Genomic DNA, 15,000 nt, shown 5'->3' with positions numbered 1-15,000 from the left:
TCTGCACCTGTAAAATATCGTTAATCTATAGTTATAAAATATGATTGCTTTCAATGCTATACTCACATGCATGACAGTATCGTCCGCTATATCCAGGTCGGCATTTACAGCTGAAGCTCCGTCCTCTTCCAATACATGTGCCACCGTTCTTGCAAGGTCTCTTATGGCATGGATTAACTAGCGCATAAAAGAACAAATGAAAGTCCTATTTCACAGTCTTATGTATTTGTACAATGCAATAACAGTGGGGTTTCCTTTTATTGGTTGTTAAGCGATGTGGCGGGGTACAACCACTGACACGAAGCCACATAGAGATATATGTATATATAGGACGGGCTTCTTTCAGTTTCCGTCTGTCAAATCCACCCACGAGGCTTTAGTCGTCCCGAGGCTTTTATAGAAGACACTAGCTTAAGGTGCCACGTAGTGGACTGTACCTGGAACCATGTTATTGTGGAACAACACACAGCCAAGCCTGCGCCTATAAACATTTATAAACCTTTTCTTTATTTTTCTTTATTTATTTATTACATACATAACAACCCTGACTTAAGTGAACAATTGCACTGGTTGAATCAGCTGCTACCTGTTATGTAAATATAGATACACACACACACACACACACACACACATGTACATGTACACAAAGACACACACGCATATACATATGCTACGTATATATATATGTATATATATATATATATATATATATATATATATATATATATATATACATATATATATATATATATATATATATATATATATATATATATATATATATATATATATATATGGTCTGTGCCTCATCTTATGACATGATAGCCATCTGAAATTCTTCTTTACTCGTGCGTTATTAAATCCAGTCATAAACGGGTCAAAATGACATAATGTTGTACAATTGTGCCACCTTCTTGGTCGGCAGGTTCCAGGGTCAAGTATTCTTTTCTACTCTAGGCACAAAGCCCGAAATTGTGGGGGAGGGGCCCAGTCGATTAGATCGACCCCAGTACGCAACTGATGCTTAATTTATCGACCCCGAAAGGACGAAAGGCAAAGTCGACCCCGGCGGAATTTGAACTCAGAACGAAAAGATAGACGAAATACTGTAAAGCATTTCGCCGCCTTCTTTCCGGTGTCAAGTATTGCGAGATGACTGATGCTATTTTATGCAAGTTTTGCAGAGTTCATATCAGAGTTCTTCCATTTCTCAAAAACAGCATGAGTCTTCACTACCCGGCGAAATCTATCTAAACTATAGATGGGAGCCTAACAAGTATTAACATACGGCGGTGCATCAGCATGGCCGCAGCTCTCAGCTGAAACTACAGCACGGGTCTTGGGGCAATGTTAATTAAGAGATGACTCTACGTTCGCCACAAATCCAGTACTGTGCAACTGGAGCTTCTGCACCGGGTGCAGTTCATCGTCACACTCAGCACAGCTACATAACTATGTATATATATATATACATATATATATATATATGTATATATATATTGCCCGGTATAACCAGGTCGGCATTTACAGTGGAAGCCATTTCCTTTCCTAACACATACGCCAACGTTCTTACACGGCTTTCTGTGGCATGGATCAACTAGTGTATCAAAGAACTAAAAATCTTATTTCACCATCTTATGTATCTGTACAATACAATGCTGATAGAATACCCGTAAATGAATTCTCTATATCGTCTTTGTACTTATATACATTCCCGTTTTAACAATTCCGCCACCACTCCCAAGCGCTTTTCGCCTCCTGCTAATGGACATCTGTGCACTACACGCTATAACGCAAACATCCGGACTAAGACATTTCCCCACAGCGGCAAGAAACTTTAGTATATGTACAGTGCCTTCTAAAAGACTACAACTCCTTTGAAAATTCATATATTTTGTATAATTTAACAGGGGTGGAGACGCAATGCCCCAGTGGTTAGGGCAGCGGACTCGTGATCATAAGATCGCGGTTTCGATTCCCAGACCGGGCGTTGTGAGTGTTTATTGAGCGAAAACACCAAAAGCTCCACGAGGCTCCGGCAGGGGATGGTTGCGAACCTTGCCGTACTCTTTCACCACAACTTTCACTCACTCTTACTTCCTGTTTCTGTTGTGCCTGTAATTCAAAGGGTCAGCCTTGTCACACTGTGTCACGCTGAATATCCCCGAGAAGTACGTTAAGGGTACACGTGTCTGTGGAGTGCTCAGCCACTTGCACGTTAATTTTACGAGCAGGCTGTTCCGTTGATCGGATCAACTGGAATCCTCGACGTCGTAAGCGACGGAGTGCCAACAACAACAAATTTAGCAGGAACAACACATATATATGATTTTAAGAATCAGTGTGAAATTTTTTAAATGTAATTTTTATATCAAAGGAAAGTGTGATGGATCTGCTTATTATTTAACAATCATTAGAATTGAAAAAATGTGTTGTTCCCGGTTAAATTATACAAAATATATAAATTTTCAACGGGAGTGTAGACTTTTTGGAAGGCACTCTATGATAATTTTTTGTCAATTAACAATGATTAATTTTAATGTTATACATACATGTATGACAGTATGTTCCAGTATACCCAGGTCGGCATTTACAGGTGAATCTGTGTCCTTTTCTGATACATGCGCCGCCGTTCTTACAAGGTCTCTTATGGCATGGGTTAACCACTGTATGAAAGAAATAAGAGTCGTATCTCACAGTCTTCTGTATATTTACAATGGAATAACAATGAAATAAAATTACAGAGTGAAATATGCATTCCCAAAATTACCTATTTCGCAACGTTTTCCTCGGAAGCCTGATTTACAAATGCACTTGAAATTCTTCCACAAATTTACACATTTTGCTCCATTTCGACAAGGATTTCCCCTGCAGGGCTCTGAAGCTAAAATTGTAAGAAAGAGAAATGCATGTATATATATATATATATATATAGCTGATATTTAGGTAGTGCTCCATCATGGCCGCAGTCCAATGACAGAAACGTGTAAAAGAATAAAAGAATTTTTTTTAATAGCTGTTTCAAACGCGTTTTTTGTTTTTGATGAGTAAAAGTGTTACATCATGCAAAAAACGTTTGCTTCGAGTGAATAAAGATAAAGATTAACGACTAGAATTTCTCACAAAGCAGAACATAATGCCAGGACGACTCAACCAACAGCCAACATGAGGTTAGTTGAGTTGTCTGGCACTATGTTCTGCTTTGTGAGAGACTCCAATTGCTAATTTTCATCTTTATTAACCTGAAGAAAACGGGGTATTTTTTGCATGCTGTAACACTGTTATTCATCAATAAAGAATGCATCTGAAACAGCTGTAGTGTTGTGTTATTATTTATTCTCCACCTAAGTCGGAACCTCCCATGCGTTTGGATCTGGGATCTACAGTTGACTGTGGAATACGTTCCGTGAGTGTCCTCCTGTGTGACTTTGATGTTACGTTGTGGATTCAGCCAGTACTTGCAGATATATAAGTGAAAGGGCATATCTGTATTTATTTCAGTTAGTGTGTATATGTCAGTGCACTTTGTCGGTACACAGGTGCGCTATCCCCGATTCTACTTTGGTGCTTTTACTATCGAAATACCCGATCCTTTCGTATCCTGAAAGTCTTCTTATTTGCGTGTGTGTGTGTGTGTGTGTGTGTGTGTGTGTGTGTGTGTGTACATGCATACATACATAGATATATATACACACACACACACATATATATATATATATATATATATATATATATATATATATATATATACATATATATATATATATATATATATATATATATATATATATATATATATAAATATATATATATATATATATATATATATATATATATATATATTATTATAAGATCTGGTAATTAGTCCTATATTAATATATTAATTAATATCGATTAATTATCAGGGGGCCAGCACATTTAAAGAATCAAAGAGATTCAGAAATATTATCTGCAATCTCAGATAGATAGATAGATCGATAGATAGATAGATGCATATATATATGTATGTATGTATTTATATATACATACGTATACACACATATATAAGATGGAAGTCGATTAGGTATGGGCTTGACAGTTGCTTGTTAATGAGCTGCCAAGAGAAGATGATTTTGTTGTAGACCACCTGATAGACAAAAGCACCTTCTCACCAGTGTACGAATGGTTCAGACGTTTCCAAGATGGCCAAAAAATGTCGATATTGACGAACGTTCTGGGAGACCCGCAACCAAAAGAACTGAATGTAAGTATGAATGTGTTTATATCAGAGCGTGCTTTTATGCATGCATTTCTGCATCGGTATACGTTTTCATGCATGCATTTGCATATTCATATTTGCATCATATATACAAATGCATATATATGTGTATATAAATATTAGGTTGAGGAAAAGTTCGTGTGCCGTGTTAAAATAATGATTTTTTATGCAAGAATTTATTGAAAAACAACAACTATTCTTCAAAATAAAGACCATCATTTTCCACGACCATCTGCCAACGATCTGCAAGCTTTCGGATTTGGTCAAAGTACCAATCATTCGGCTTTGAATCAAAAAATTTTTGACAGGCTTCTTCAGTTTCATCAAATGACTCAAATTGGTGACCTTTCATAAAATGCTGCATTGATCGGAAGAGACTGTAGTCAGATGGAGCAATGTCTGGACTATAGGCTGGGTGCAACAGAACTTCCCCACCTTCCAATTCTTCAATCTTGTTGCTGGTCTTTCTGGCGGTATGCAGCTTTGCATACAAAGCGCGTTTTGGACGAACATGACATGAACTAAAGGAACACACACACCACAAAAATGTATTTAAAAAAGCCTTTTTCTTTTTTTTTTTTTTTTTGTAGCACAGCGCACGAACTTTTCCTCCTCTAATATTTCTGGTTAAGGAAAATTTTCCAAACGGATATATTTTTAATGTTTTGGTATTTTGACTCATTCCAATCAAAGACTTGGTATTTAAGCAGTGAATGCAATGACATTTCATGCTAATAATGCACATTCCTCTTTTGACTTTGTTTACAATCATTAATCAGCGGATTATCGTCAACTATCAGTGAGTTTACCACCTTCGAATAAAAATGAACAGCATTCGTACAAGATAAACTTTCCAGGTGATATATTTGAGTGTGAATGTGTAATTGTTTGTGTAGATTTTCATGTGTATGGCTAGATTTATGTGTACATGTCTGGCGCATGCGTATTTGTGTCTTATGTCTGCGACAGTTACGCTTGGTTGTGTGCGCAAGTAAGTATACGTTTTTAGTTTTGAATGTACTAGCATGGCAGTGTATGTGTGATTTACTGTAATATAAATTTCAAATGGTACCTACCTAGGCACGTTTTACTCGCCAGACCAGATTTGATGTTTGACAAATCTCTAAATGTATGTAAATCATAGACATATTCCTTGCTTGGATGACTTGCAATGGTTACCAATTCAGATCTAGGAACTTGGTTTCCAATACCGATGGCATAAACTTGAATCCCTGATTTTTTTAGAATTTGAGCAGTGTGTCGCGTCATTTTCGGGTTTGTTGATCTTCCGTCAGTAATAACAATAGCAATTTTCGGGATAAGTCTTCGACCTCCAGCCCTAGATTGAAATGCGTGTCTCTTAAGATAATTCAATGCTAAATGAGTATTCGTTGCTCCGCTGTTGTATCGAATTCTATTAATGGCATAATACAATTGTCTGTGAGTGAAATATTTATTCAAATTAAACTCATTTCTTATATAGGTGCTAAATGTAATGACACCAACACGAACCTGTGTTCTGGAAATTGGGAAAATGTAAATGAGATTTTTTACGAACGATTTCATGACTTCAAAATTTCGATGTGTGATACTTCCTGATTCATCCAAAACGAATACAATATCAGCAACGGCCCTTCTGCAGACTATAATAACAGAAAAAAAATATAAGAGAAAAATATAATTTGCCTTACTGACACATAGGAATCACACATAATTAGTTTTATCCTCACTAAATCATTCCTAGGAATCTAAAGAGTGCTACACTTTAAACGGATTCTTGAAAATGACATAGCCTTCAAACAAATTTATAAATACTATATCATTCTATAAAGTGAGCAATAACGAAGAGAATATAAGTAAATCCATAAATATATAAGGTCAATCTGTGCCAAGCGGCTTTACTTTACGTGCCTTAGCTTCGTTACTATGGCAACAGTCCGGTTACTTATTGATCAGGCCACGTATGTGTGTGTGTGTGTGTTTGTTTGTGTGTGAGTATGCGTGCGTGTGTGTGTGTTTGTAAATTTAGGCAGAGATATATAAATTTTCATCTTATTTTATTATTTTTCATTTAGCATTGAAAAACAGGCAAAAAGAATTGGTGCAGTATATATATATATATATATATATATATATATATATATATATATATATATATATATATATATATATATATATATATATATATATATCAGCGGCGACTCCGGCACTCGAGTTGCTCGGGCTTAGCCCGAGTATAAATTTAGCAAAGTGAACGTGTATTTGCAAGCTTTAATTTCTGCCAACACTAACTTTAAGTTTGTAATTGCAACCAATAACTCGGGCTCTTTTTATTGAGCCTGGTTATTTTCGTATTTATTTTCGTTCAGCATCTAGCGGTCGTCTTAGAGGTGCATTTCTATAGAGATGAGTATTTAAATGCCAATCAATGAAAAGTTTCCGTTCTACAATACTCTTAAAGGAGAGAAAATTTATCCAGCAACTCGGGCTAATACGAACGAGTCTAGTAGGTGTAAAAAACTAACTAGCATCTATTGTCACTAGTACTGGTGTTTGTTGTACACTCCGCTATTGTTATTTGATTGGTGTAATTCTGTGTGTCTATGTGTAAAGATCAGTTGTGTTTTGCAGGGTTGCTTTATTTTTACCCTTAACTTAGAAATGGAGAAAGACATAGTGCTAGATATTGAAAAAAAAAAAAAAGTCATTTGAAGTTAGAAAGAAAGTAGAAAAACATGAAATTCTTCGAGCAGGCATTCGTCTTATGCGAAATCTGTGATGAGCGCGAGTGATGCTGATGACCTGTAGTTGCCTCTGATAGATAGATAGATAGATAGATAGATAGATAGATAGATAGATAGATAGATAGATAGATAGATAGATAGATAGATATCGCCTAGAATAACATCAAGCAAGCTCCAAAAGCGGACGAAGATCGCCAAGCCAGTCATTCATTCACTTTCTTTGAATGTCTCCATAAGGCTCCTACGTAAGCCCTTTTGATATACTTCTATAAAAAAAAAACTAACGTAAATCTACGGCAATTGGCTATGATTATTTTTTATGCTATACTTACATGTTTGGCAGTTTTGTCCAGTATAACCAGGTGGGCATTTGCAGTGGAAGCCATTTCTTGACCTCATACACACACCACCGTTCTTACACGGTCTTCTGTGGCATGGATTAAGTACTGTATTAAAGAAATAAAAACTTTATTTCGCAGAGTTGTGTATATTTACAATGGAATAACGAAGAAATTTCCTTTCTCATGTTTTTCTCTAGCTTTTTTCCTTCCCTTTTCTCCTATATTTGCAGCAATAAAAAAAAATATACTTAATTTTCAAGTTCATAGGTACTGACAGTAGTGAAATATAAGGAATAAAACTTTCTAAAATTTGTTTGTTTGCATACATAAACACTGTGATTCATGGATACAATTTCGCTGGTTGAATCAGCTGCTACGTGAAACATATATACATACATACATACATTACATGCATACATACATTACATGCATACATACACAGATGCATACATACAATGATATAATGATTTGGGATAAAGAGAAAATGTGTACAGCTGTGGAAATCAGCCGTCCAGCAGATGTTAACATAAAACTGAAGATCAGTGAAAAAGAGAATACCTACGCTGAACTATTGAGAAGTTTGCAGTTATTCTATCCAGATTACAAGTTCATGTTTATACTTGTAATTATTGGGGTACTAGGATATGTAACACGTTACCTAACACGTTACCTAAATACCAATCTTGAGAAATTAGGCTTCTCAAAACCAGAAAGGATAAAGCTGGTTCGAAGACTACAGATACAAGCCATCAGTGGAACTGTAAAAATCTGTAAAACTTTCCAGAAGTTTATCATTTAAGCATATATGGGCATGTCTAGATATGCAAGTATATGCATGAAAATACGTACATAAAACAAAACATACAAATCTGCACGTATGCATACATACAGACAGACAAACGAAAATACCCTGTTGTTTGTGTTGAAATTTTAATGATGGAGCTTTGGATCTAGGTTAGAAACCGGCTCTTTCCCTACTGGCAAGAAATCTTGAAATAAGACAGAATAATGACATACATACATACACACATACATACATATATACCGCATGGGTATGTACGTCGCATCTACATTGCATCAATATTCTTTTCTACTCTATGCACAAGGCCCGAAATGTTGGGGGTCGATCTAATAGATCCCCAGTACATAACTGGTACTCAATTGATCAATCTCGTAAGGATGAAAGGCAAAGTCGACCTCGACGGAATTTGAACTCAGAACGTAAAGACAAACGAAATACTGCTAAGCATTTCGCCCGGCGTGCTAACGTTTCTTGTTTCTTTATTGCCCACAATGGGCTAAACATAGAGGGGACAAACAAGGACAGACAAAGGGATTAAGTCGATTACATCGACCCCAGTGCGTAACTGGTACTTAATTTATCGACCCCGAAAGGATGAAAGGCAAAGTTGACCTTGGCGGAATTTGAACTCAGAACGTAACGGCAGACGAAATACCGCCAAGCATTTCGCCCGGCGTGCTAACGTTTCTGCCAGCTCGCCGCCTTACATAGCAGTAATATATTAACGAGGCTAGTAGCCTCTCTTGGACTTGCGATGTCTACATCACAGCTCGCCCAGAAGGCTATACTTTGCCTAGTCGCAAACAGGAGATTCTTATTAAATAACTGGTAGAGAGGTAGAGGTATCTCTAGACCTCCACGTTACGATAATGCCATGACAGTATGATGGACTTCTTACGTATCATCAGCAACTGCTCAAAAAATATCTGCAAGATATTACTTTCCCATGAGACATGACATTGTCGCAAATTCAATGTACAGTACCATACGAAGACAGGACTGTCATGACGGCCATACTGAAGGCACACAAGAACTGGAAAGCTTTTACGCCTATAAAAACAAAGAGTTTTGTTGGAACATCCCGAGAAGAAAAGCAACTTGATATTCGTACAACAGATCAGACATTGTTTTATGGGCCAAAAATCATGCATTGTAGTCGCCCAGTTGATGCGAATACCACATCAAAAACAATTGAAGAAGAGCACATTTAAGGAGAAACAATAAGAAAATTACAGATCTTATACCCAGACTGTAGATTCTCATTCTCCCCAATATTGTAGTCGCACTGGACTGCATAACAACAGATCGTCACAAAATCCCTAGAAAAACTATACTTCTCCAAAGAAAGGACAACCCAAACTAATCCCAGTTCTCTAAATGCAATCAATCAGTGGTACAGCTAAAATTTTCATAACGTTCAAGAGATTCTCTATGTGAGTTTCCCAGGTTAAATACATGTAAAGCGTGTAAAATGCTCCAGAATTAGACATAAGCACACATTATGGAAAGCATGAGCACACATACGAGTGAAGTACACGCACTTGTATACTAAAGTGCACAGTCTTAAGTACAAGTACTTGTGTACTAAAGTTCAGACAAGTATGAAACACAGACACTTATATACTAAAATGAAACGAATATCACCCACATAAATCCAAGTTATCCATGAGAACAAATATACTTATATACACACATCAACTGACTCATTTGACCACAAAACAGTAACACTTCTCTTCGCTGGAACGAAAGAGCATTGCCACTTGTTTAGCAGGCAGCTTCAATTCTCGAAACGATAATAGATACAGATATGGTTGTGTGGTATGAAGATTGCTTCCCAACAACATGGTTCCGGGTTTCAGTCCCAGTGTGGCAACTTGGACATGTTTCTTCTACTCTAACCTCGAACCGACCAAAGCCTTGTGAGTAGATTTGGTAGATGGTAACTGAAAGAAACCCGTCGTACATATACCCAATTTTCTCATACTCTTATCCGTGCGGAAATACGCTCATTTCTGTATATATGCATGTGTGCGTGAGTGAGTGTGTGTGCGTATGCATATATACATATACATATACACACATAGATTTATACACATATATGTATACATATATACATATATATACATATATATACATACCCACACATATATATACATACATGCGTGTGTGTATATATGTATATATATATATGTGTGTGTGTGTGTGTGTGTGCGTGTGAGTGTGTGTGTGTGTGTGTGTGTGTGTGTGTGTGTGTGTGTGTGTGTGTGTGTGTGTGTGTTTTAGCAAGATATCTATGCAACAAGTTTATGATAAACATATATAACAATAAACTGTTTCAGGCGAAGCGATATCCTCACTTGATATACCTGCCATTGTTCTTACAATCTCAGTTGGCATGGATTGATCGCTATATAAAATATATAAAAGTCATATGTATATATATATATATATATATATATATATATATATATATATATCACACAGTGCCATAACAGATACACATGCACTTTTGTCTGCACATACATACACATAAATACATTCGTGTAATATATATGTAATAGATATATGTAACGCGCTATATGTGCATATATATATATAGAAAGGAAGACATGGAGAAAGGGAGATGAATATGTATATGCACAGTCATATAAGCGTGTGCGCGCGTATATGTGTGCGTGTGAACAAATAGGGATGTACGTGTATATATATTTATTTACATATATATATACTTGCAAACGCACCCGTCCTTTGGATGGTTTAAGTTGCTTTGGTGGTATTTTTTTTTTTCACCAAATAATTGAACTAGCGAGAAGGTTTATGAGTAGCATGGCAATCTATGTTTCCGATTAACCTAGGAACAGAAAACCAAATTGAAGGCTAGTTATTGTGGAGGTCGTTGCACTTTAATGATCATAGAACATATAAGTTTGCAAGTGATGCAAAGTAGAGCTACTGAAGTGTTTTGGGAGTAGATTACGGATAATGACTCCCAAAATATAGTTGTTTTACATGAAAGCGAAATTTCTTGTCAGAAACAACCAGATAAATGATGTAAGGAATTTGAAGGAAAATGTTGAAACTTGCCTTCTGCGAGTTTATTTTAGTCAACAACAAAGGGAGCTATTTTTTCGGAGAGAAGTATGAGTGGTAAGTTCAAAAATGGCAATATAATACCTACTTGAAAAAGTAGTTAAAGGAATACATTTGCTGCGTGCTTACAGTGTACGACTACTCTGAAATTGACTGTGATTTATATATACTATATGCATATATATATATATATATATATATATATATATATATATATATATATACATATATATATATATATATATATATATATATATATATATATATATATATATATATATATATATATATATATATATATGTATATATATATATATATATATATATATATATATACATACATACATACATATATATATATACATACATACATATATATATATATATATATATATATATATATATATATATATATATATATATAATATTAGGGACAAAATCCAAAATTACAGGTAAAAACTCAATTAAAATCAATTTATAAAAAATTAAAATTAAATTGAGCTTTATAGATAAAATATATATAAAATATATAGTTTTAGGGAAAATAACCAAGTTTCAAGAACTCATCGATGAAAATCCACTATCACATATAGAAAAATTAATAATTAAAAGCACAATAAATGAGTATAATATAAAGTAAAGTAAATATCATAAGATAAATATAATAAAAAGATTACACGTGTTTCATAACTAATTTTCAAATAGAAAGGAAATTTAAATCGATTAAAATCAATTGAAATTATCGAAAATAAATTCTATTCAAAAATATATCTAATCGTCAGATCGTAAGTAGAACAATAATTAGATATATATATCTCTCAACCAACAATAAGTACCAAATGAATTAATATGAAATACTTATTATATAAAGATAGAAAAATTATTAAAAATATCATAATATCAAAATAATAACCATTCAATAATCATCCCTTCATCCATTATAATAACATGTATATTATATACAAAAAACATCTTACATAAATTATCATTGTTTTAAATTATCATTGTTTTAAATACAACTTGAACGAAGTTTAAGTTTAAAATAATAATGAAGATAAAATTAGTACATATTTAACCGGTGTGATAGTTAAAGCTATACTATTTAAAGCTAAAGACGTTTATTTAATTATAATTAAAAATCAATTGAATAATAGAAAAATACAAGATTATTTATTTCTACAAACGTAATAATAAAAATATGAATGAAAAAATTATGAATGGAAAAATTATGAATGAAGAAAAAATTAGGAAAGAAAAAATTAAAAATAAAATATTAAACTTTATATATATATTCAAAGTTTTAATTTTAAAAAAACTTTAACGATATTATAAACAATAAAGATTAATTATTAATCAAAAATAATCGAAAATATATCAACACTATTCAAATCGAAGTTCTAATATTATGTTGAAATGAAACTATAACTTCTAAATAATTTAGTGTTAAATAAGCTATCTATTAAAAATAATCTATAAAGAACCAAATGAATAATATAAAAAACAAGAATACATATTATTTTCAAATAGTAGAAAATCTTTAGCAAAGTAAAAAACAGTACTTATCCATATTTTTCCGTAATTCAAGTTTGAATTGCACGAGAATCGATGTCCCCTCCTACGACATACACCACCGTTCTTACCATTTTCTAGTGACTTGTCAGGACTACCAGACCGACTGGTTTCGGGCTAATTTTGTACATCCAGAATGGTGGATGCCTGTCCGCTAAAGTTAACAGTAGTTATATAGTTTTTAAAAGGTAAGTGACAACTAGTCACTGATCTTGCAACAAGCAAAGTAGCTCGTTAGAAAATCTTTATAAGAGATGAAAGTAGTAACTATACTGGAAAGTAATGTTTGTCACCACTTCAACATGGCTGTTCTAAACGAACCGTCGTTACTACCATTTTTAACCCCAAGAAGACGCCTCCTCTAGCTGGTTATCGATACAGTCTGCATCCGATATATATTGCAAGTGTGCGTTTGATGAATATGCATATATTGATATGCATCTTTATACATATATACTGTGTAAATATAAATGCATATAAATATACATTTGTATATGCATATATACACCTATACATATACATGTACATCTAATATAGGATAAAATTTTCAAAAAATTTTATCAGTGGCCAACAAATCAAAAAATACCTTTTAAGGTGAAAATTACAAACAAATTATAAATAAGGGCAAAGGGATTTTTTTTTTTTGCCCTTATTTATAAGCATATATACATATATGTAACAGTTATCATAAGGTGCTGTGCCCAGTGCTATATTCAACCTCGCAAAACACCCTGTCCGACTGTACTCATTTTATAATGAGTGCGACTTTATTTTCACCATTGAGTATTTTTGTTAGGAAATGATTTTTTTTTTTAGTTAGCTAGGTATAAATTTATAACATTAAATTAAAATTTGCATTCATACGTCAGTACGTGTATTACGTATATACCTATATATATTTTATACGAATTTATATATCCATATATGAATTGCTAATTTAACCACTTCATACAACTGAAGATATTAATATGAATTCTTCCTGAGATTTCAGATGATCCATTTTGCATGCGGGTTGCTTTTTTCTCTTCCGATAGTTTACATACACCTGGTGAAATGGCAGTTAGTGTAGCACATATAATAATGATATGATACATTAGGTATCAAAAAATTGGTTTACTACCGAAACAGTTGTAGCATAAATTAGACTATCTATTCATCTTCATACACACACACAAACATATATATATATATATATATATATATATATATATATATATATATATATATATATATATATATATATATATATATACGCACATACATTTATAAACAACTTCATCGATATGCACATAAGTAGATAGATAGATAGATAGATAGATAGATAGAGTGACAGATACACACAAACATACACACATCAGAATAAAACATATACCATCTCCAAAGTCTGTCCAAGACATCTTTTATTTACCGAACAATTCATCCATTCATTTTATTTGTAATTAACGATTTTGAATATTGGCAAGATGCGCTTGTAATAAGTCTGTGAAAAACATGTATAACAATAAATTGATTATTTTAAGTGTTGTACTTACAGACGTTACAGTAACGTCCAATATAACCAGGTCGGCATTTACACGAGAATCGATGTCCCCTCCTACGACATACACCACCGTTCTTACAAGGCCTACGGAGGCATGGATTCATCACTGTATAACAAAAAGCCATATTTTCCAGTTATTTTTATATTTGCAATGGAATTTTGGTGATAAAAAAACACATGCTGACACGTAGATATATACACATTTTCACATACTCAACACACACATAATATATATATGTATTTGTGTGTATATACATATGTGTGTGTGTGTGTGTGTGTATAAATATACATATTCATATGCATAAATATACATGCATATATGTATGTGTGCGTATGTGTGTATAAAGATATATACGCGCGTATGAGTGTATCACATATGTGAGTGTATATACATATAAATGTAGACAGTATATCTATATCTACCAACGGTTATGTGTAATAATGTTTTTGCTTTATTGTATATTTGTTTCTTTTTAAATCGCCTCTTTGTTATTAATCTTCTATAAGAATGAAGCAGTATCCGTCATTTTGTCATTTCTATCTTCGAAGCCAAGAAGTAAACAAAAGATGGAGACGGGTGTGTAAACATCAAACAGATGTATTAGTTTAACGCCCGGGAAGTGTGAAAATCTTTTACGTTTCGAGTCTACGCTCTT

General features: G+C 33.6%; 1 protein-coding gene across 5 annotated transcripts in view; it reads right to left on the bottom strand.

The window, feature by feature from the left end:
* The window catches only part of LOC106873942 (uncharacterized), a 66,408-nt gene that overhangs the window by 43,748 nt on the left and 7,660 nt on the right, over nt 1–15,000 (bottom strand). For 3 of the 5 annotated variants that reach the window (XM_089349551.1, XM_089349552.1, XM_089349554.1), the window contains 6 exons: nt 14,337–14,450; nt 7,335–7,448; nt 5,335–5,901; nt 2,771–2,884; nt 2,553–2,666; nt 67–177 (listed from right to left, as the gene is read on the bottom strand). In XM_089349551.1, coding sequence (XP_089205677.1) covers nt 67–177; nt 2,553–2,666; nt 2,771–2,884; nt 5,335–5,901; nt 7,335–7,448; nt 14,337–14,450 — 1,134 coding nt within the window. The remainder of the gene's footprint in view (nt 1–66; nt 178–2,552; nt 2,667–2,770; nt 2,885–5,334; nt 5,902–7,334; nt 7,449–14,336; nt 14,451–15,000) is intronic. The other 2 variants (XM_089349555.1, XM_089349556.1) reach the window with 1 other exon arrangement.

The sequence above is a fragment of the Octopus bimaculoides genome, chromosome 3, assembly GCF_046866305.1.
Source record: "Octopus bimaculoides isolate indiv1 chromosome 3, ASM4686630v1, whole genome shotgun sequence".
NCBI lineage: Eukaryota > Metazoa > Mollusca > Cephalopoda > Octopoda > Octopodidae > Octopus > Octopus bimaculoides.
Note: the sequence above shows the minus strand (reverse complement) of the source record. Positions and strands in the feature narration are given on the sequence as shown.